We start from the raw sequence: 25,058 nt of genomic DNA, 5'->3' as shown, positions 1-25,058 counted from the left end.
GCCGTAGATGGACCCAAAAAGGGGGTAAACTCTCCCGACACATATTTTCTCCGTTTTCAAGACTCGAATTTAAATTTTGCTTAAGGGAAACTAGGCTCCCTACCACCTAGAACCAACATGAGAAGGTGTTTTTTTAGCATTTTTTAGGCATTTTTTTTCCACAAAATGCCACCGTATTGATATCCGGTTATATTTTATGAGACATATTTTTGGTACTTTGTATACTCATATAAAATAGCAGAGTAGATTGCCTATTTTCTTTTTCGAGCCGGAGACGGACCTAATTAAATGGGGGTAAGCTCTTCCAGCACACACCTTTTCCTTTCACAAGGCTTAAAACTCAAGACCTTGCTTAAGGGGAAACGAGCTCCTTACCGCTTGAAACCGATATGTGTTGGTATTTTTGTAAAACCTGTCTAAAAGCAAGATTAAGGACTCGTTTCAAGGGACAATTAACTGTAAAAATTTGTACGAAACTAGTGTCCATGCGAAATAAAATGACGAATCAATTAAATATTTTCTAAGGCTGCTATAAGCTTAAGAATAATAATTCTCGTAAGAAGAATGTTTTCTATAAAATTAACAGTTGAATCAAGTGTGTGTGTGAACACACTTTTGTGTGAAAAATTCAAAATAAGGAAAGTGCATTAAATTCCCACATTGGTAAGGAGTGTGTCTTATCATGGGTTTATATGGAGTGGTTTATTCACTTGGGTTTGGGCCTCAAGAGGTACCCAGTTTTGTGAGTGGGTTAGGAGTTAAATCCTTACCGATTTACCACACGCGCGCGCGCCGTCTGTCCGGTCGGCCGGCCTGGCCTGGCTTGGTTTGGTTGGTTCGAGCACTAATTTTTTATAACGTTTTTATTTGAATTTTTTTGCAACTAAACACTATCCTTGAATCATCTCCCTCGCATTTAATTTCATTTAACTGATTTTATTTCATTTAAAAACAGATTTCAGTTTTTATGGCTTTTAATGCTTTGTCCCCTTTATTTTTCCTATAAATAGAGGTTGTCCTCTCATTTGCTTTCTACACCAGAATTACAGAGCTCAGTCTTGAGTAAAAAGAAAAACACATCAGTGTTTATAATTTCGATCTTGACCAATCAGAATAAGTGTTATTGAGCTGTCATCACAGTGCAGTGGTGGCAGTATTGTTCGGCTGTTTTATCCTAGGGACGACGTGGTTGATCGTCAGCTTTGCACCTTCGAGCTGAGCCGCGAAACGTCTAAAAGAGAGCGACCTAGTCCGCGACTCAGCCTTTTCAGAATTCTAAGTTTTAACAGCAATTGTTCCAACATTAACTAGGCATACCTCAATCATCATCGTATAGAAACAAAAGTTCAAGGCTCAGGAAACATTCTGGACATCCCTTTATAAAACCTTCGGACACAGAAATTAACTAGGCACACATCCTAGGTTTTATATACTATAGAATCGAACGTTCATTGTAAAATTAAAAATGTAAAAGCGTTAAAATGTAAAGTTAAAGATTAAAAGGTCAGGAAAAGTTGAATAACCCAAAATCTTTTTTTTTTAAAAAACTTGTATTTTTGTGGAGTTTAATGAAACTGACCGTTCTAAAAAACTAAAAAAAAATACCCGACTGAATTACCGACATATTCAATTCGGTTCGGTTCTGAAAAAAAAGGGTTTAGTTTTGAGCAATCATCGATTTGCATGGTTATTTTTTTACAGAGTTTTTCGGGTTCGACCTTGGAAGTGAACCAACGGAATGCTCACCCCAATGTTTTATATAGTATAGAATTAATAAAGGCCAATGTTTTCTATAAAATTAACTAGGCACACCTCAATCATCATCGTATAGAAACAAAAGTTCAAGGCTCAGGAAACATTCTGGACATCCCTTTAAAAACCTTCGGACACAGAAATTGACCAGGCACACATCCTAGGTTTTATATACTATAGAATTGAACATTCATGGTAAAATTTAAAATGTAAAAGCGATAAAATGTAAAGTTAAAGATTAAAAGGTCAGAAAAAGTTGAATAACCCAAAATTTATTTATTAAAAAAAAAACTTGTATTTTAGTGGGTTTTCATGAAAGTGACTGTTCTAAAAAACCAAAAAAAAATCTAACTGAATTACCGACATATTCAGTTCGGTTCGGTTATGAAAAAAAAGGGTTTAGTTTTGAGCATTCATCAGTTTGCATGGTTGTTTCTTTACAGAGTTTTTCGGGTTCGGCTTTGGAAGCGAATCGACAGAATGCTCACCCCAATGTTTTATATAGTATAGAATTAATAAAGGCCAATGTTTGATATAGTAAAGAATTAATAAAGGTTGATGAAGAATTAATAAAGGATGATGAAACGTACCAAACCCTTGACGAAAGCACCAGAAATAGAAGAGGATTGGTTGTTGAAGTTGGGGTCGGAGACCGGCAAAGTCTTGGTTGAAGATGCGACATTAATGCGAGGGCGGAACCTTGAAGGTTTGTTGGGTCGGAAGAGATGCTTTGTTTTGGATGTTGGAGGTTTTAGGGTGACGAAGAGATATGCCTTTGAGACACTAAAATGATATTTCTCGATAAGGTACGTCATGGTCTTTGAATTTGACGGAGTTGAGGATGAGGTTTTTGACGGAGTTGAGGATGAGGTTTTTGACGGAGATGATGGGGTTGAAGATTGTGTTTTTGACGGAGATGGTGAGATTTTTGACGGAGATGATGAGATTTTTGACAGAGATGAGACTAAATCTCTGCGGAAGTGATGGCAGCACACAATGGCGGACCCAGAAATATTTTATAAGGTGGTCAAAATTATATTGAAACTTTATAAGATAAGTAAAATTGACAACAAATAAATTTTAAGGTGGGCAAACTATATAATTTAAGGTGACAAAATTATAATTTTCAATTTCATATCAACGTGTTTTTAAAGAGACTCAAAATTATAAGGTGGGCAGTTGCCCACCATACGCTCTTCCTAGGTCCGCCCCTGGCAGCACATATGGTTTCTTGAGGAAGAAGAAAGACGATCCATGATTGCTTGGGCTAGGGTTTTTGAGTTCTTTCTTCACTCACTTCTCTTTAATATCTTATTTTAAGAAGTCCTACGTAAAACTATTTCACTTAATCAAGATTAGGAGGATTCTAACTCTTAGCTTTCATTCAACGTCACTAGACAAATCAATCCCCGCTTACGATACTTACATATGTAATTAGAAATTAAGTGCAGTATTTTGGTAATTATTTATAGGTTTTTTCGTATATGGTGTAATTTCTTCTAATATCAAAAGCAAATTTAATTGGGCCATGGGCTGAATTCAAATCGTCTACTCCGTTACGTTGAGCTATTCGGTCAAAAATTAAAAACCGACTGTGCCGAATTATATATAAATTAAAACTAAATTTTTAATTTTAAGAATTAAAGCCGATAATGTGTAACCATATTTTGTGATTCCGTTTGATTTCGGGTCGATAACTAAATTTCGATTTCAAGATGAGCCTTTTACAATCAAAATTAATTACAATGAATTAAATAGTCAATCATATTAAAGAAAATACAATTAACATATTATAAATAAAGTAAGGGCTTTCAATTTTGATTAATATTCATAAATATGAGGGGAATGTTAGTAGCATGATTTATTTTAATGGATTAAATTTAAATTTTTGATAGAAATGGAAAATTCTAATCTGGTTCATGAATTTACATGCACCTATCTAATAAAGTGTTAGAAAATCTAATACAATTTTCTCTCTCTTCTCATTATTTTCTCTTTTTTCTCATTTCTCTAACACCTCATTGAATAGGTGCATGGATTTTTCATGAACCGAATTTAGATAAAAATTTCCCGATCTTTAATTACGGAGCAATCATTTGGAAGTTTGTAGTTTCTAGCAATGTTGTTAAAACCGGATCAGGCGGCCGGTCGAATCGGATTAACCAGGAACCAGTCGGATGTCTGGTCCAGTTATAGGTAAAAAATTCATAGTTAAAAAATCGGTCAAAAATCGGGTTGAACTGGAAAAATTCGGTTTCTGACCAAAACAGGATGAATCCGGTTTTCTGAAAAATTGGGTGGAAAAGTTATTTTTTTGTCCAATTTGTGGTCCTCTACACATGTGTCAATTTTTTTTAACCATACAACATATTTATTTTTTTTTCTTACATAATACTTTCTTTTTTTTCTCTCTTTTTTTGATAGCTCATCCGGTTTTCAGAGTTTCGCCCTGACTAATCCGGATCTGACCCGCGTAGCGCACCTAGCATGGTGAGTGAGTCTGTCAGTGGAGATTTTCAGCATTCACAAAACTCGAACCTGAGTCCTTGTTTAAACAATATCAAACTGCTTACCACTTGAACCAACGCCCATTGGTTCCCTTTTCTCTCTTTTACACAACATTTTGTTTTCTCTCTTATCCACGACATACATTTTCTCTTTCTTATTTATAATACATTCTCTTTGTTTTCTCATACACATTGGTTATTCTATATATTTTTTAGAATATTTATTATTCTTAATAAATTGCACACAGTAAAATTTAATGTATATTTTTTATTTAAATAAAGTATCACATTTTTATTTATTAAATTTGACTACTGAAATTAATAATTACTCTATTTAAAAAAATTAATTTTTTATACAATAATATTATTTCATATACACTTAAATATTGATCAATTATTAGGTAACGATGAATTTTCAATCATTAGACTAAATTTCAATTTCTCACCATTGATTAGATCGTTGTTGGTGGCTTGTTACCTGCTTACCTATTTATAGTATTACCGACTTCTTTTTACTTTTCACTTTTCACTTCCTCTCTGTCATATCTCTTTCAAATTCTTCCTCTCGTCCTTCAACTCAATTTTATAGTAAAATGGGCTATTCTGATTTTGAAATAAGTCAACTGCAGTATAATCACTATTTCAGATTATCTTATAGAAAGAATGATTTGGATACATTAGCAATGTTAGAAAATATTAAAGATTCAAAAACTTTTTCGATCACCAGCTTGTTGTTCATTAAATAAGTATCAGACTAGACTAATGTTATAAGTTAAACTTGAATTAAATCAAAGTAAGAAACGTAATGAATTAAACTTAGTTTGCATGAGTTAATTGTTAAGTTAAAGTTAAATTTGCTAAGTTTAATTAATAGATATGTTACATGAAAGTTACATGCATTAAATCCATAAGTTTGTATTGTAGTAATTAAGTTGAAGTTTAATAAGTTCATGTACATTCATTTTATATACTAATATATAAAGCCATGTAATGTTTCATTTCAAAAAAAAAAATACAAATAGTTTAAAACAAATTGCTTCCTTTCTTTCTTTCTTTTGTGTGTGGAGTGTTTTGTGAGTATTTTAATCAAAGGGCCTACCATCTTCCAACAAAGTGATATCAAATCCATAATAGTGAAATGTCATCGAGAGGGAATTCTTTTTCTTTTCAATATCCACAACTCACTAAAACTAATTATGAAAATTGGTCAAATAGAATGAAAGGTATCCTTGGTTCACAAGGTGTGTAGGATATTGTTGAAAATGGTTTTGAGCCGGTTGAAGATGAGGCGGCATTAAATCAAGTCCAAAGAGATGCTTTGGAGAAAGAGAGAAAGAAAGATCAAAGTGCTCTCACCATCGTTCACCAAGGTTTGGATGATGATATGTTCGAAAAGGTGGCTATTAATACTACCTCGAAGCAGGCTTGGGAGACTCTTCAAAACTCTGTCATGGGAGTTGAGAAAGTAAAGAAAGTTCGGCTTCAAACTCTAAGGGCTGAGTTTGATTCACTTTTTATGAAGGAGAGTGAAATCATATCAAAATTATACCACAAGAGTGTTGGTGGTAATTAATCAAATGAAGAGACTTGGAGAAAGAATAGAAGATGTTCGTGTAGTTGAGAAAATTTTGCGATCTCTTAATATGAAATTTAATCATGTTGTGGTTGCCATTGAAGAGTCAAAAGACACTGAGACCATGACAATTGATCAATTGTGTGGATCTTTGTGTGCGCATGAAGAAAGAATGAATCGTGGAAAACAAGAACATATTGATCAGACTTTGCTAACAAAATCCTTTAGCAAATCAAGAGGTGATTCTTCTACTAGAGGTGGTCGTGGACAACTCTGTGGAAGAGGCCGTGGTCGTGGATATGGACGTGGTCAAGGAAGAGGCGAACAAAACTCTTTCAATGAAAATAGAAATCAAAATTTTCATAGAGGCCGTGGCAGAGGAAGAGGAAGAAGCAATTATGGGGTGTACGAAAAGAAAAATGATAAAACTAGAGCGCAATGTTACTCTTGTAGTAAGTAAAGCCATTATTCTTGGGAATGTCAAAATGAAGCAGTAGAAGAGGAGACAAAGTTTGTAGAACGCCAAGATAATGAAGCAGATCAAGCTTTATTCTTTTCTAGTAAGGAAGAAACCATGACTCACAAGACTTCTTGGTACCTTGATAATGGTGCCAGCAATCATATGACTGGAGATAAAAGCAAGTTCGTGGAACTCAATACTAAAGTTAGTGGTAATGTGCGATTTGGCGATGACACAAGGGTGAAAATTCATGGCAAAGGTACAGTTTTATTTGAGACAAAACATGGCAGTCATAAAACTTCTCCAAAATGTTTATTATATTCCAAAATTGAAAAGCAATATTTTGAGTATTTGCCAGCTTTTGGAGAATGGTTGTAAAATTAATATGGAAGGGCGTACTCTATGGCTTAAAGATCGTGATGGTAATCTTATTGCCAAAGTGGCGATGACAAAGAATCAGATGTTCATACTGGATATGAAAGCAGGTGAAGCTATGTGTTTGAAAGCTTGTGTGAAAGATACATCATGGATTTGGCATATAAGATTCGGGCATTTGAATTTTGAAAATTTGAAAGATTTAGGAAGAAAGAAAATGGTGAAGGATATTTCGGTTATTGATCATCCGAGACAGTTATGTGAAGCATGTTTACTTGGAAAGCATTCAAGAAAGAGCTTTCCTAAGCAATCCATCTCCAGAACTACTAAGCCACTCCATCTTATTCATTCAGATGTTTGTGGTCCAATTAATCTTCAATCGCTTGGTAAAAGTTCTTATTTTGTGTTTTTCATTGATGATTATACTAGAAAGACTTGGATTTATTTTTTAGAGAATAAATCTGATGCTTTTGATTCTTTTAAAAAAATTCAAAACTCTTGTTGAGAAAGAGAGTGGTTATAAGATAAAATCTTTGAGAACTGATAGAGGAGGAGAGTTTACTTCTAATGAATTTAAAAGTTTTTGTGAGTTGCATGGAATTCTGAGGTTCTTGACCGTTCCAGGATCACCCCAATAAAATGGAGTTGCAGAGAGGAAGAATAGAACGATTATGAATATGGCGAGATCAATGCTGAAGAGTAAAAATATGCCAGAAGAGTTTTGGGCTGAAGCAGTTGCATGTGCTGTGTATCTTTCAAATCGGTGTCCAACTAAGAGTTTGAAAGATGTGATCCCTCAAGAAGCCTGGAGTAAACAGAAGCCTAGTATGTCCCATTTGCGAGTTTTTGGATCTATTGCTTATGTACATGTTCCAAAACAACACAGGTCCAAGCTGGATGATAGAAGTGAGAAGTTTGTTTTCATTGGTTATGATGAGAACTCAAAAGGTTATAGATTGTTCAATCCTGACAATGGAAAGATAGTGACTAGTAGAGATGTCGAGTTTAATGAAAAACAATCGTGGGACTAGAGTTCACAAAAGGAAGGATCATATGATTTCCTACCATACTTTGAAGACGAACAACCAATAGTTCATGAAGTTGAAGTCACACCACCAGCTTCACCAGCTCCATTATCCCAAACATCGCCATCAACATCACCTTTATCAAGTTCAAGTGACAGGCCAAGGAGATATCGAAATCTTGAAGACATTTATAATGAAACTGAAAGGTTAGATGACATGAACTTATTATGTTTTCTTGCTAATGTTGAACCTTTAAGTTTTGAAGAAGCTAGCAAAGATGAGAGGTGGATTCAAGCCATGAATGAAAAGATTCAGTCTATCCAAAAGAATGATACTTGGAACATTGTTTCTAATCCAAGTAATCATCAACCAATTGGAGTCAAATGGGTGTATAAAGTCAAAACGAATGCAAATGGTGAAGTAGAGAGGTACAAGGCTAGACTTGTGGCAAAAGGGTACAAGCAGAGACAGGGCATGGACTATGAAGAGGTTTTTGCTCCTGTTGCTTGCATGGAGACTATCAGACTGTTGATTTCGCTTGCAGCTCAAAATCATTGGCATATTCACCAGTTGGATGTCAAGTCAGCATTTCTATATGGGTTTCTTGAAGAGGAAGTTTATATTGAACAACCCGAGGGGTATGTTGTTGAAGGCTATGAAGATAAAGTGCTAAGACTTAACAAGGCGCTGTATGGACTCAAACAAGCACCGAGGGCGTGGAATAGTCGAATTGATAAGTACTTTCGAGGGAATGGCTTCCGCAGATGCATGCATGAGTATGCTCTTTATGTGAAAGAGCAAGATGGAGATTTGTTGTTTGTCTGTATCTATGTAAATGATCTCATTTTTACAGGTACTAATCCCAATATGTTCAATGACTTTAAGAAGGCGATGGAACGCGAATTTGAGATGAGTGATATGGGACACATGTCCTATTATTTGGGAATCAAAGTAAAGCAAATGGAAGATGGTGTTTTCATATCACAGGAGCGCTATGCAAAAGATATACTTAAGAAGTTCAATATGTCAAACTGCAAGCCTGTCAGCACCCCTATGGAGATTGGAGTAAAACTTTCAAAAGTGGAAGAAGATGCTGGGAGAATAGATTCAACTTTGTTCAAAAGTCTCGTTGGAAGTTTGAGATACTTAACTTGTACGAGACCAAACATCCTGTTTGCGGTTGGACTTGTCAGTCGGTTCATGGAGAAACCCACAACTTCTCATATGAAAGCAGCCAAGAGAATTTTGCGATACTTGAAAGGTACACTTGATTATGGAATCTTTTATTCAGTGTCTGATGATTTCAAGTTGATTGGTTATTGTGATAGTGATTTTGCTGAAGACATTGATGATAGAAAAAGCACTAGTGGTTTTATGTTCTCGATGGGAAATAGTACAATTTCTTGGTGTTCGAAGAAGCAACCAATTGTGGCACTTTCATCATGTGAATCTGAGTATGTTGCAGCTACTTCATGTGCGTGTCATGCAATTTGGTTACGCAGGTTAATGAAAGAACTTCACTTGGAGCAAAAAGAATCAACCAGGATTATGATAGATAACAAGTATGCTCAAACACTAGCAAGAAATCCAGTATTTCATGACTGAAGTAAGCATATTGATACGAGGTATCATTTTATCCGTGAGTGTATTGCAAATAGGAAAATTGAATTGGTGTATGTGAGAACCGATGATCAGGTTGCTGATATTTTCACGAAGCCTTAAAGTACGACAGTTTTCAGAAGCTGAGAATGATGCTTGGAGTTACAAGAAGTTCAGGGGAGTGTTATAAGTTAAACTTGAATTAAATCATAGTAAGAAACGTAATGAATTAAACTTAGTTTGCATGAGTTAATTGTTAAGTTAAAGTTAAATTTGCTAAGTTTAATTTATAGAAATGTTCATGAAAATTACATGCATTAAATCCATAAGTTTGTATTGTAGTAATTAAGTTGAAGTTTAATAAGTTCATGTACATTCATTTTATATACTACTATATAAATCTATGTAATGTTTAATTTCAAATAAAAAAAAAAAGCAAATACAAATAGTTTAAAACAAATTGCTTCCTTCCTTTTTTTTATTTTGTGTGTGGAGTGTTTTGTGAGTATTTTAATCAAAGGGCCTACCATCTTCCAACAACTAATCTTGTTTTAGAACTATTTGTAGGTTGGTTTTATAAAATTTGCTGGTCTTTCATTTTAAAGCCTTGAATATCCAAAGTTTAATCTTTTCCTTCATCATAGGCCTACCTCCATGGTTTAAGAATGGAAAGGAGTTCGAGTCAAAAGTTAAGTAGAGGCTAGAGTTGAAGAGGTTATGTTCTTCCGAACTGCATGTAGGAGCTGTGCTCAGCCAAATTCAACGAGAATCTTAAAATTGAAATTAGTGAATTTTTTTGTGTTTTAAATTTGCCCATAAATATAAATTATTGGAAATTTCCAGATATTGCGGTTTTGAACTATGAATCATCACTATTTTTTATAATTCAGGATTTGCAGAATTTAATCTTGTAATTGCTTACCTTTAAATTGTCTCCAAAAATCAATTCAAGATTGCATGGAGGACTTTCTTCAAAATTATTAATTGAATATCCAACACAACAGTTTCTTTAAAGTAACCATAATTGTCGCTAATTTCTTATAGGCTAATGGTTTTAATTTAGTGAGATTTAGTTAATTTTTAGATATGGAAAACGAAAACTACACGAAACGGATATGGGGAAGTGACATTTTTTTAAGTAAAAGATACGAAATATGAAAGAAACGTGTTAATAACGAAAATATAAGAAAAATTTACAAAAATTAAATTTAAATACATTAAATTTTATATATACTTTACGATAATTAATTAAAAAAAATCATTAAGTATACTCAATTTTTCTTAAAATATTATAAAAATATAATACAATACAACAAAAATAAAAAAACATTGTCAATATGTAATGTGAATATAAAATTTGTGGTTAATTAATTAGTATTTTTTATTTGTTGGTAATTTTTTGAATTTTTTACAACTATTTAATTCTTTTATTTACCGAAACAGCTCGAAACATGTATCAAGTTCCGGTTTCTGAAATATTTTCAAAACGGAAAACGTAATTTGTCGAAGTTCCCGTACTTCCTAGGTTAATGTTTTATGATGAAAAGTAATATAATTATAAAAGGAACGAAGGATCACTTTACCCGCCGAACTTGACACAATGTATCAAAAACGTCCAAATTAGTAAACCCGGATCACTTTTACCCTGAACTTGGCAAAACCGGTTCAAAAGCACCCCTATGCTGATGTGACACCTTAATTGTAAAGTGAGACTCTAAATTTAAAATAATTAACTCTAATTAACTTAATCTAATTAATTATTTAACCCTAATTAATTTAAAACCCGCCTTCTTCTTCCTCCACCTCCACCACCACTATCCCTCTTCCTCCACCGAGCACCACCTAAATTTCATAATCCACCTCCCAAACCCATCATCAACCGCGCAAAACACCATCCTACACTGCACCCTCGTAACAAATGGATGATAGGTGAAAACACAACCAGGAAATACAGACTCCCTTGAGAGTTCGCCATCCCTTAGACCTCGACATTGAGCTGGAAGAGACTATCGTCAAGTTTTGCCATGGCCTGCACTCGCCAAGATTTGCTCCTGTCGACCTGCATTCATCACCATGATATAAGAATCCACAAAACTCGTTCTGTATACACCTAGCCCCAAAGTAGAATACATAGTCACAAGAATGATTCATCAATGGTGGCTACTTGAGAGATTATATGAATTTGTTTCGTATGAAATTCACCAGTAGCATGAGATCAATAGATTCAGCAGTCTAAACAAATTATTCAATTTCACAACACAAGTCTAACACATTTATGATCAAATCAGTTCTCCTAGGTTTCTTTCCTAATAAACTAATCGAATCAGTTTTCCTAGGTTTCTTTTGTTTTCTCAGCAACCAAACAGAATGAAAACAAAAGAATCAGAAATTAACTGAATCCAAGCTCTATTTAAGCTTCTGGTATTGAGAATAAAGTAAACAAATACCTTAGAAGAGTAAATCGAAGGATCGTGAACGATTAAAACTGAATGATTGAGATTGAAATTCGCCATTTGCAGGTAGCATTAGCTTCTGATAGAGGAGAAATTAGAAAATGGTTAAAGTACTAAAAACTCCTTCCTGTTGAAATATTTTTAGCCAATCTAATAATCACGTTTTTTTTTATTTAGCCCAAATTATAATTTTAGCTCCTAAGAGCATCCCCAATGGACTCTTTAAAATTGTCAAACTCTTTAAATTAAAGAGTTTGACGATAAATTAAGAGTCTAATGGACTCTCTATTCTTTATATTTAGAGTAGAGAGTGAAAATGGCTCTCCATATGTAGAGAGTCATTTTCACTCTCTACTTCATTTTTCAAATAGTAAAATTTTAAATTTTAAAAAATAAGGTAGTTATTTTTATTTTTAAATATTATATTTTTACTTTTAGTCAAAAAACTGAATAAATAAATGAATAAAAAATTAAATAAATAAAAATTATTTTGTTAATATTTAATATTTTATTAATATTTTATATGAAAACAAAATAAAATAAAATTTAATATTAGAGAGGCAATTAATTTAATATTATTATTATTTAATACTTTTATTTTATTATTAATTATTAAAATTATATACAATAAAAAATTGATATTAAAGAGTCCATTGGAGTAAAATTTTAAATATCACTCTTTATTTTTAAGATGTTTTTTATTTTACAAAAGATACTCTTTATTTTAAAGAATACCATTGGGAATGCTCTAACATCTAAAAACCTTTTTTTTTTAACACAACATCTAAAAACTGAATTGATAAAAAATCAGAATATATTCGGTTTAAAAAATTATCACTCTAAAAACAAGTGCTACGTGTAAAAAAATCAAAAACAATCTACGTTTCTAATTTTATTTTCAAATCAAATTTATTTATATATTCTACAATGAGGAGATATGTAAATAATTTCTAATGTTAAGGATGTATAGATTAGGGGCACTGAGTATTACCGACTTCATACTAATAGTGTAATTTTTTTTTATTGCATTTCCTTTAAACACATTTTAAAATTGTGAATTTCTTTATTTTAAGTTTAACTTTTGGAAAAAGGGTCATGCATGCCTTTAAGGTTTGCCCTCAATGTTCGTAAAGGTTCACCCATGCCCCAAACGTTTGTAAAAACGAACAATCAGACCTCTTGATTTAACGCTGTTTTATTGTTCCTAAGACTCCGTTAGTGTGATCCTACGTGATAAAGATAAAAGGATCATTTATGCCCCTAAAATTTGGGTCCGGGATCAAATGAGCCCTCAATATTTGAAAATGTTCACTTATGCTCTCAACATTTAAAAACGTTCACTCATGCCCCCCAACATTTGAAAAATAAACAGTTAGGCCCCCATTTTAATACTGTCTCATTACTTCCTAGACTCCATTAGAGTGATCCTACGTGGCTAATTTTTACCGTCAAATTTTTCTACGGTGACGTGTCTTTCTCTCAGCAATAATAATTTGTCATTGCAAAATCATTTTATTACAAGACTGAGTTAAACCGATAGACTGTCCTTCTCCAACAGTCGAATAAAGAATTCTCTTCATTAATCAGTATCTTATTTGATGAAACTTGCAATGTCAGAAACGGAGAAAAAGAAGTGTTTGACGAGGTAGAAGGTGGCAGTACATGAGATGGAACGCCAAATGAAAATGAGTACGTACAACCTTTATCTTTTTAGTTAATTTTTTTATATAATTGTTGGTTTCTAATTTTTGGAGGAATGTAACTATCGAATCGAAACACATGAATAAGATGAATAAAATGATTTTTTATAATTTATGTTTAATCGTCTTCAATGATAGCGGACAATTATTACCGATTAATTGTTCGACGCTGGCCGCTTATGGTTTGATTAATGGAAAACATTAAAAATTAGCCCACGTGCAATCACACTAATGGAGTTTGGGAAGCAATAATGCAATGTTAAACTGGGGGTCTAATTGTTCATTTTTTTCAAACTTTAGCGGTATAAGTGAACCTTTTCAAACGTTGGGGGTATAAGTGAATTTTTTTCAAACGTCGAGAGCTCATTTGATCCCAAATCTAAATCTTAGGGGCATAAATGATCTTTTTATCTCTGCCACGTAGGATCACACTAACTGAATTTTAGGAGCAGTGAAACGGCGTTAACCCAAGGAGTCGGATTGCTCATTTTTAAAAACGTGGGGAATATGGTTAAACCTTTTCGAACGTTGAGGGATTACTTGATCCAGACCCAAATTTTAGGGGCATGAATGACCCTTTTTCCTTAATTTTTACTCCTACTTCTTGATGTGTTTGTTTATTTTTGTTTATAACATATATCTGTTATGATCTATTATAAGGAGGACATTCTTATCATCAGTGACGGAGGCAGGATTTCTATATCAGAAAGGCTAAATCGCAATATGCACTATATAGGAGATAAATTTTTAAAGTTGAGGTGGATCAAATTTTTTAAAAAAAAAAACAAAACTCTACATACTAATTTAACTATTTCTTAAAATTCAGAGAGGGCCAAGGCCATCCCCAGCCTACCCCTAGATGTTAATATTGACAACTTCATTTTTTTCGATTTTAGTAATATCGTACAACAAGTATTAGGATATAGGAAAATGAATAAAATTCACTTTAGATATCATTAATGAAACTTAAGACTTAAGACATGGATTAAGATTGTTGACTGCATGATCAACTTTAACTTCGCTCAAAATATTGATAAAGCATAAAGTAAGGTGGATACTTAATATTGCAAAGTTAGATAATACGCCCATTAGTGAGGGTATATATTGATCTTACCATCGAATTAAGGGAGTAAAATGAGATTAGTTAGATATGTAGAAATTAGGCAAAATTAATTTCAAGGTCCCTGTATTTTATAATTTTTTTTTGATAGTCCTTATTTTGGAAACGGTATCTTTCAAGTTCCTATACTTATTAAATTGCGACTTTGTATGACGTTTTTTTCCCAGTCTTTCTATTTAAAAAAAAATCATACGCAACAAAGGGAATGAAAATTAAAATTTGGCAAATATAGGGATTGGGAAGATAATTTTTTCGGAGTAAGGGGATTCCTAAACAAAAGTAGTAAATTACAGAGGTCTCTGGACGGGTTAGCCTAAAAATTATTTCAGAATTTGCTTAATTTGATGTTGTATTTAAGGTCAATGTCATAAAATTATTAATTTTATACGTTTTTTTAATTTAATCATACCTTTTAAAAGGTATTATATTTGGACACTAACTTTTATTTTTTTCCAAATTCATATACGAAATCATAATTTCGGAACGATGTGAAATTAAAAGGTTTGATTTAAACTGCAATAAGTTATAAAGGTTTGGTTTTTTTTTATTTTAAGCCTATGGATACTGATACCGCCCTAATAATATCAGAACTCCAAGCATCGCCTAACGAATGTTATGCTCGCCCAACGGGTCTCCAAACCTCCCATCGCCCAGCGACAGTACGAGTATCGCCCATGTCTGTCTCGGGCGGACTCATCCAGGTCTGCCATCTAGGCGACCTCATCCACTCTGTTCCCTGAGACCCACTACCCGGGATAATCGGGAACGTGCCTTCACCATTATCAGTAATCGTGGGACAAACCCACGATTTACCAGATAACAACCGCCTTAAACTCATTATAAAAGGAAGCCACCGAATGCTGAGAAGGGTAAGCACAAATCAGACTTAAATACTCTTACACTCATTTACCTACCAAAAAACCCTCTCTGACTTAAGCATCGGAGTGGCTTTCAGGCTGAGCAAGCCTGAGGTCCTTTGAGCTTATATTTGTTACTTGTGCAGGAAAAACAGTATCGCCCAGGTGCACCAAATGCTAAGAAATTCAGAAGCGTATCTTTTTCGGAGGGCGATAGTCAGGGCTTATCAGTCCCCCATGAGGACGCCCTAGTTGTCAAGGGGCGGCTCAACAATTTCGAGGTATCTCAGATGCTTGTAGACACGGGAAGTTCGGTAAACATGATCACAATGGAGGTGTTCGGCAGAATTGGACTCAAGAAAGAAAATTTGACACATGTCTCTACTCCACTGGTGGGACTAGGAGGCAAATCTGTACAGGTGGAAGGATCACTGGAGATAAACATCCAACTAGGAGATGGAGAGATCTACAAAGAGATCCGAGCAGAATTCATGGTGGTCAATATGGACTTCGCATACAACGCAATTCTCGGAAGGCCACTTTTGCACGATACGTGCGCATCCATTTGCATGAGGTACCTACTGATGAAAATCCCAACCAGAGAAGGCGACACCGAAGTCAGAGGATGCCAAAAGTCAGCCAGAGAAGCATACTTTACAGCTCTCAGGAAAGTACATATAACCTTGCCAGTACTAACAATGGAACCTCCAGAGAAGAAAGAAAGGGCGGAGCATTATGGGCGAACCGCGAAAATCGAATTATCCCCAGGAAAGGAGATAGAAGTGGGAGATGAGCTAGAAGAAGAAATCAAACGATCTCTGACAGAAAATCTCAGATCGCTTGGAGACTCCTTTGCCTGGACAACAGACGAACTGATCGGAGTAGACCCGGACGTCATATGTCATCGGTTAAACATAGCGACCGACGCGAAGGCAGTGATACAGAAGAAAAGAAGGCACTCGCCCGAAAAACAACTCGCCATCGCAGAAGAGGTCGCCCGGTTAAAAGCAGCAAACGTGATCAAAGACGCCTATTACCCCAAGTGGGTAGCAAATGTGGTGATGGTAAAAAAGTCCAATGGCACTTACCGAATGTGTGTGGACTTCACAGATCTAAATAAAGCATGTCCCAAAGATAGTTTCCCGCTCCCACACATTGATCAGTTAGTAGACTTCACAGCAGGTCACGCCCTCTATACATTCCTAGATGCCAAGGCGGGATATCATCAGATACCCATGGCACCTGAAGACCAGGAGAAGACGGCCTTCATAACGGACCAGGGATTATTTTGTTACAAGATGATGCCCTTCGGTCTGAAGAACGCAGGAGCCACATATCAGCGACTGGTGAACTCAATATTCAGAGATCAGATTGGAAAACACATGGAAGTTTATGTGGACGACATGATCATCAAAAGCATCCGAGCTGAAGACCACCCAACAGATGTGAAGATAGTCCTAGAGACGCTAAAGAGGTACCAGCTAAAACTCAATCCGGAAAAGTGCGTATTCGGAGTACCGGCGGGCAAGTTCTTGGGATACATGGTCTCTCAGCGGGGTATTGAGGCTAACCCAGATAAAATCGAAGCGGTCTTAAAAATGATGCCGCCACGGAGCATACATGAAGTCCAGAAGCTCAACGGCCGGATCACGGCTCTAGGTCGGTTCATGTCCTGCTCGGCAAAACGATGTCTACCTTTCTTCAAAACCCTGAAACAGATCAAGAACTTCACATGGACAGCAGAATGCCAGCAGGCGTTTGAGGAATTGAAAAGCTTCCTATCCTCGCCCCCACTTTTGGCGAGACCAGATCCGGGCGACGTGTTATATTTATACATCTCTTGCTCTGACGAAACAATAGCAGGAGTATTGGTATCGGAAAAAGGAGGAGAACAATACCCGATCTACTACATCAGCAAAGTACTCAGAGATGCGGAGCTGAGATACCCGAAGTTGGAAAAGCTGGCACTGTGCGTATACACCGCCACCATCAAGCTCCGACATTACTTCGAAGGGCACCAAGTCATTGTACGAACCGACCAACCATTACGAAAAATCCTCCAGAAGGCAGAGACAAGTGGACGCATAGCAGAATGGGCCGTCAAAATAGGAAGCCTGGGCGTTATCTATGAAGCTCGAAAAGCACTGAAAGCTCAAGCACTAGCCGACTTCTTCGCAGAGTTAACATTCAAAGAACCCATGGAGGACAAAACGACTCCATGGGAGATACACGTCGATGGGGCAGTTTGCGGAGAAGGAGCAGGGATCGGAGTCGTGCTCAAAGGACCAGGAAGGATCCAAATGGAATACTCAGCAAGACTCGAATTTCCAGCTTCCAACAATGTTGCGGAATATGAGGCGCTGATAACAGGGTTGCAATTATGCGAAGAGCTCAATATCTCCGAAGTCCAGATCTATAGTGATTCGCAACTGGTCGTGAACCAAGTCTCAGGGAACTTCGAAGTGAAGGAAGTTACATTGAAGAAATACGCCAAGCAAGCCAAAACCTTCTTTGCCGATAATGGGCGATCCTGGTCGTTACAGCAAATACCCATAGCAATGAATGGAAGATCAGACGAATTGGCAAAGTGGGCAGCAACAAAGAATTACGACTCAATGAGAAACATCCCTCATGAAATCAAACGACAGCCTAGCTTTCAAGAAGAAATTGAAGAAGGCGAAGTACTGATGGTAGAAGGGGAAGAAACCTGGATGACCCCCCTTACAACATACCTGGCTAATGGAATACTCCCCGAGGATAAGAAGGAAGCCAAAAGAATAGTGGTACTATCATCAAAGTTCGGAATATACAACGGCCAGCTGTACAAACGGTCATTCACCCATCCCTGGCTAAGGTGTGTGAACAAAGAAGAAGGAGAGTACATCATGAAAGAATTACATGAGGGGACCTGCGGAGCACATGACGGAGCATCAACACTGGTCAGGAAAGCACTGCTACAAGGCTATTATTGGCCCACGATGAAGGAACAAGCTACAATGCTAGTAAGGGGATGCTGGCCTTGCCAGCAACATGCCCTGGTACCGAGAAAGCAAGCTTCAGAAATGAAACCCATCGGCAGTGCATGGCCGTTCGCCCAGTGGGGTATGGACATCCTGGGACCTCTCCCTTTGGCCACAGGACAACGGAAGTTCCTGGTAGTGGCAATCGACCACTTCACCAAGTGGATAGAGGCGGAACCACTGGCAAAAATCACCCAACAACGCATAACTAACTTTTTCTTTAGATCTATCTTGTGCAGGTTTGGAATACCGAAGGTGCTGATCACAGACAACGGAAAGCAGTTCGACTCAGCAAAGTTTAGAAAGTTTTGTGCCGAGTATCAGATCGACCTAAGGTTCACTTCGGTTTACCATCCACAATCAAATGGGCAAACCGAGGTAGCCAACAGAATCCTACTGGCCGGACTAAAAAGAAGACTAGACGAGTGCAAAGGAAGATGGGTAGAAGAACTCTACAGCGTCCTACGGAACTACCGTACCACCCCTAGAGAATCAACGGGCGAAACTCCATTCGCCCTAGCCTATGGAACGGAGGCTGTAATTCCTGTAGAGATCGGCGCACCCACGCCAAGGACAGAAGACAACCAGCTAAACCTAGAAGAAAACGAAGAAGAGCTCAGGAACAATCTGGATCTCCTGGTTGAAAAAATCAACAGATCAGACATCAGGATGGAAGCCTACAGACAAAAGATGGCCAAACATTTCAACAGCCATGTAAAGAAAAGAAAATTCAAATTAGGCGACCTCGTCATGCGAAAAACCGAAGTCAAAAAAGGAGAAGCAGGAAGCGGAAAACTGCAGCCAAACTGGGAAGGACCTTACACCATCAGCGAGGTCATTAAAGAAGGAACATTTAAACTCACTAACTCCATGGGAAGAATCATACCAAGGACATGGAACGCCAACAACTTGAGGAAAATTCAGTGACAATGGATCACCATCCGACATGATTAGTTATTCCTTAAGAATTAACATAATTAGTCAAGCAATGTTTAGTTTCAATATTGTATTTCAATTCCTCCAAGTGATGTTTAATCACAGCATTGTGTTTCAATTTCTACAAGTGATATTTCATCACGCTACTGTATTTGAGTTTATGCAAGTATTTTAATTTACCCTTGCTCGGACAAGGAATTTCCACAGATATCGACTCTTTACCATAATTACTGATTACTTAAAATATTTCCAAAGAGGAGAACTGACGAGTTCATTCCCAAAAAAGGAAAATACACAGTCAAAATATATATATCGCCTAAAATAAAGAGAACATAGAAACTAGCTATCTCAAAAATAAAGAAGGCAAAAAAGATATATATTAAGAAGAGGGCAAATGCCCCACAAAAAAAAAATTACAAAGGAAAGTAAAATTCCTAACAAAAGAAAATATACAAATGTACAAAGTACATAACAAAAAAAAAAAAAAAAAAAGGGAAAATTCTTCCTATACAAAAACTAAAAGAAGAAAGAGGAATCTAAAGCTTGATGATCTCTGGCTCAACCTTCTCCGGGGCAGCTTCTTTGTTCCCCTCCAAAATATCTGGGACAGATAGCCCCTCCTGCGAACCCCGCCTGGCTGAAGAAGAAGCATCGACATGAATGTTGCCAGAACGGGTGGGAGAAGGGACATCGGCAAGACTAAGAGGATCGGACCCTGGAAGGATAGACTCCAGATCAGAAGGCCGATCCAATAAGTCCAGAGCAGCAAAAGGCCGCTCCGTAGATATAAGCAAGCCGAAGTCCTTCTCCTCAGGACTACCTCCCAAACCGGGAACAAGAGGCTTCTCGACAGCCTTGGCAGGTTCCTGGACCCCTGGGGCAGACTGTTCGGCAACCTCAGCAGCACCTCCACCATTTTCAGACTTGATGGAGACAAACAAGTCTTGGGGAGAATCTGGCTCACTCTCACTGTTAACCCCCTCGGGAAAGCCATATAAAAATTCAACGTCCCCATCAGGATGACGCTCCAAGTAGGTACCCACGATGGCTTCAGTGAAGTCAGTCAGATCATTGGCTAGCTGGGCGGTGTTACGGCGACGCCTCTCCTTCTCACGAATCAGCCTGCCCCGCTTCAAATAAAGTCTCTTCTCAGCAACAGAGACTTTATCATTAAGGGCCGTGACGGTGGTGTCGAACTCCTTCTTGAGATCGTCATAATCAGTACTTTTCAACACCACCTCTGCCGCCAGATTTTTATTTTCCCTCTTAAGGCGGGCGACCTCCTCAGATAGCACACGCTGCTGCTTCACAGCACTCTCCCTCTCTCTGGATAACCTATCCACATCAGCACGAAGAGAGTCCAGCTTCTGAGTGCACCCGCCATGTTCGCTACGAAGGGAGTCATACTTTCCCTTCAGCAGCTTGTACTCCGTCTTTATCTTCACCTGCATCTCATCGTCGTTAAGACGGTTGGAGCGGTATTGACGGATGGCATAGGCAACCTAAACATAAAATAAAACTGAGTTAGAAAATAACCATAACAGGATGAAAAAGGCAAAATGATAAAGTTAGAAAATAATCACCTTTGCCAGGTTGGAAAAACAATCGTCCATCAGTACGTTGTCCGGCCTCTTCAAATAGTAGTCGACGTCCGAAGGGCAGCAGGAACCCCGGAAGATGTCGTGGGCAACGGCCGGACAACGCACAGTAGCATCGGCCCCATACTTTTGAAGGAGCAGGTCGACCTGAGTCACCATCACATCCCTCTTGGGCCTTTTCATAGAGGGTCCCTCCCCCTCAGTATCTTCGCCCCCTGAAGAAGGAGCTCGCCTTTTGCTGCCGGTCGAAGCAGCCGGGGCAGTTTGGGGAGCAGAAGGAAGGGATCTGGCATGCTTCTCCTTCGCAGGAACCTCCATCTTATCCTTCCCCTTACCGGTGTAAGAGGGAACAGCAGGAGTAGGAGGGCTGGTGACAGGTTCCTTTATCTGGAAGCCTGGCAGCACCACCCTAGGGGTAGGGGCAGATTCATCACCCTTCTGAGAAGAAGGGGGTCTGCTTCCAGCCGTAGAAGGAACATCGCCTCCTTTCTTGGCAGGCGCCTTCTTAGCCTCAGAAATCGGCTTGGGAACAGCTTGGGGAAGGGCCTCCCTCTCTCGAGCCTCCCGGCGAGCTCTCCTATCCTCCATAACCTTCTGCTGAAGCTCCTTGAAGTTCGGCACTGAAAAGTCAAAGTAAACAAAATTCAGAAAACGCCTCACATAAATTAAAAGGGAATAAAGCTTCATGGCACAAACAAGGTACCAGAAGGACTAAGAGGCATAGAAGAAATATTAAGAGGGGAAGAAAGAAGTGGTTCGCCCATGTCAGGGAACTCGTCTCCATTATCAGGCGATGTCTCCCTCTTATCCTCACTCTTCTTCCTCTTCCCCCTTTTTTCACCCTGCACTCTCTTGTTTCTCTTGGAGGCAACACTTTGGTCCCAGCCAAAGTAGGAATCTATCAGATTCACTACGTGCACCTTAGCGCCACCTCGAAGCAGACGCAGCGTCTCTTGATCAGCCTCGCTCAGGTTCGCCTTTTCCAATTTTAGGGGCCCTTCCACAAAAACATTCGGAATGGAACCCCAACCCCCTTCCTTCTTGGCGATGACAAAGGAACCTTTCCACCGCTTCAAAGAATTGGGAAGACCAGTGAAGGGAGATCTTCCGGGTTGCAAGTAGAAGAACTCATCGCTTTTCTTCCTCCCCAAAGAATAGATCGCTCTAACAATCTCGTAGCCCACCTGTCTCTTCAGTTGGAGTCCACGAATAAAAACTCCGGTCAGGTGACGGTGGGCGTTAGGATGGAGTTGACCTAAGGGGATCTTAAAATTATCAAACACTTCTTGGGTGAAGAGATCGAGTGGTAGCCTTAAACCCGCCTCAAAATCTTCGACAAAAAGCAACTGTTCATCACCCTCTAAGACCTGGCTAACAGCCGAACCCTCAGATGGAATCCGAAGGCCAATGAAGGAAGGAATTTCGTACCTCGCCCTAATCCACACAAGGGCTTCTTGACCCAGACTGATGGTCCACTCAGACAAGGGTTTTTTATTACTAGAAGATGTCCCAGAAGACCCTTTACGTCTCTTAAAAACAAAATCCTCCTCATCTCCTTCGTCATCACCCAGTCCACCATCTCCGACCTCATCTTCACCAGCATCCTCAAGGGGAGCCTCGCCCTCTGGCTCTCTGTCATCAACACCCTCCTCACTGTCAGGGATCACCTTCTGAGACAACCCTTCCTCGTCAGATGACAACTCAACGAGGGTAGCAAGAGGAACAGGGTAGGTTGGGTCACTGGCAGAACTCTCAGAGGAAGAGGAAGAAGAAGGGGAAGACACAGAAACCCTTAATGTAGACATCCTAAAAATATACTATCTGAAAGCAAACAAGAAAAAGGAAGCAAGAAGACAAACAAAAATAGCTAAGCCACTTACTGATTAAGAGAGAAAGTCTGGTGCTATGTGACTCGAAGAAAGCCTGGCTGAGAAATAAATCAACAGAAGTAGAGAATCAGATAGAAAAAATCAAGAGTAAAAGATTTCAAATTAAAGAACAAGTACCTCTTTTATACGCCAAGTTAGACACTCGAATGCCTGACAGCAGGAAACTCCTCGAAATAATCAATGAAAAACCAAAAGTCGCGTTCTTTTATAGTCAGAAAACGCTTCAAATTCGTAACCGTTGAAGGAAACGTTTGAAATTCAAATCATTTCGAAAATTTCGGAAATTCGAATTTTGAAATTTGGCGCTTCAAGTCTTTGACTTAGCAAGATTACAGGGGGGGGACATCTGATACCGCCCTAATAATATCAGAACTCCAAGCATCGCCTAACGAATGCTATGCTCGCCCAACGGGTCTCCAAACCTCCCATCGCCCAGCGACAGTACGAGTATCGCCCATGTGTGTCTCGGGCGGACTCATCCAGGTCTGCCATCTAGGCGACCTCATCCACTCTGTTCCCTGAGACCCACTACCCGGGATAATCGGGAACGTGCCTTCACCATTATCAGTAATCGTGGGACAAACCCACGATTTACCAGATAACAACCGCCTTAAACTCATTATAAAAGGAAGCCACCGAATGCTGAGAAGGGTAAGCACAAATCAGACTTAAATACTCTTACACTCATTTACCTACCAAAACCCTCTCTGACTTAAGCATCGGAGTGGCTTTCAGGCTGAGCAAGCCTGAGGTCCTTTGAGCTTATAGTTGTTACTTGTGCAGGAAAAACAGTACGGGCGACCCTTTAAGATCGACCTGTATCAGATACAATTAAACTTTTATTTACTTATATTTTCTTATCAAAATTAATTCCTACTTAATTTTGTGTATTTGTTATTTCTTAATATTTATGAATTATATTAACAATTCAAAATATAATAAGATTTAGACCCATAGTGCATGTCGTAAAAAAATTGTGCATCATGTGATTATAAACAAGTATTTGTTTACAAAAGATTTAGGTCATTAAAGTCTTTACTATTTTACTTTTTAATAAATATGCATCTTCAACATTTGTTGTGATATTGGAGAAAACTAACCTCAAATGTATTACTTAAATTAAAGAGATTTTCTTTGCTTTTTGCCGCATCAAATTCAAACCATCCATAATTGACAAAAAAAAAAAGGCCAAATCCATCTAGAGGCCCCTGTACGTTACACTTTTTCCCCTCTAGATGGATTAAGCCAAAAAAAAAAAGGAAAAAAAAGAACACAAAAAGAACAAGTGTTGTTATGAAAAAACTAAAAATTCCATTGTAGTGATGTATTGGAAAGGTTTTTAGAAATTTATATCTATATTAAATTATAAAACTGAGCTCTAAATAATAAATTAACCATCTCTGGTCATGTGGGTACTTTAACTTATAACATGTGGACTTTTTTTAATTAAAAACTCTTTTAACTTTCTATCTTCAAATCGATTGTTACTTGAAAATTATAACAGTTCAACTATTACTTAATATCTGAAACTTCAATAGAAACTCTTCTCTTTCTTTCTATTTCTCCTTCTTTATTTAGCATCACAATCATAGAACTGAAAACTTAAGTTTGTTGAAGATGTATAATTGCAAAGAGACTTCGGAACACTCATCTATACTATATATAAAAGCACGGATGGGAAGCACATTTACGTTAATGTCTTTTATATTTATAAAATATAATTATGAATTAAAACCTATTAAATAGTTATTAGAGTTAGAATACTAATTAAAAAAAAACTACTTGATTTAAAATAATAATTAAGATAATTGTAATTGCTAATAAAATACTCTGTATTTTACATGTAAAAAAATAAATAATTAGCTAACATGTATTAACCTAATAATATGGTTCTGCTATCGATTTCTGTGTTGGACTCTTAAAAGAGTTTCAAAACTAATTTACTCCGCCTAATATACAAATATTAGTGTTAACGTCATTTAATTATGGGTGTGCGAAATCGACCAAAACCAAAAAACAAAACCGAACTGATAATTATTGAAAAAGCAATTTTTCAGTTTAGTTCGGTTTTTGAACATTAAAAGATTCATTCAAGTTTCAATATAAACCGAATCCAAATAACCAAATTGAAAAACCGACCAAAGCAACCGGTTTGATTTGGTTTGAAAATTTACACTTCCTCAAAATTTCAGTT

At 37.3% G+C, this 25,058-nt stretch overlaps 1 protein-coding gene across 1 annotated transcript; it reads left to right on the top strand.

Moving 5' to 3' along the window:
* The first annotated feature begins 5,836 nt into the window (after nt 1–5,836).
* LOC126672784 (uncharacterized) lies at nt 5,837–6,910 on the top strand. The gene is made up of 4 exons (XM_050366738.1): nt 5,837–6,284; nt 6,327–6,496; nt 6,651–6,826; nt 6,874–6,910. Exons 1-4 carry the CDS (start codon nt 5,837–5,839, stop codon nt 6,908–6,910), a joined length of 831 nt encoding a protein of 276 aa, XP_050222695.1.
* Nucleotides 6,911–25,058: the final 18,148 nt, after the last annotated feature.

This window comes from Mercurialis annua, linkage group LG1-X (assembly GCF_937616625.2).
Source record: "Mercurialis annua linkage group LG1-X, ddMerAnnu1.2, whole genome shotgun sequence".
Taxonomy (NCBI): Eukaryota; Viridiplantae; Streptophyta; class Magnoliopsida; order Malpighiales; family Euphorbiaceae; genus Mercurialis; species Mercurialis annua.
The sequence above is the reverse complement of the archived record's forward strand: the minus strand, read 5'-3'. Positions and strand labels throughout refer to the sequence as shown.

Excerpts from the sequence above, each read along its gene's own strand:
- LOC126672784 (XM_050366738.1), top strand. The coding sequence starts at position 5,837 with ATGAAGAGACTTGGAGAAAGAATAGAAGATGTTCGTGTAGTTGAGAAA. Across the intron at positions 6,285-6,326 it reads AGCGCAATGTTACTCTTGTA|TAGAAGAGGAGACAAAGTTT; the intron begins GTAAGTAAAGCC and ends AAAATGAAGCAG. Across the intron at positions 6,497-6,650 it reads TCGTGGAACTCAATACTAAA|CTTTTGGAGAATGGTTGTAA; the intron begins GTTAGTGGTAAT and ends AGTATTTGCCAG.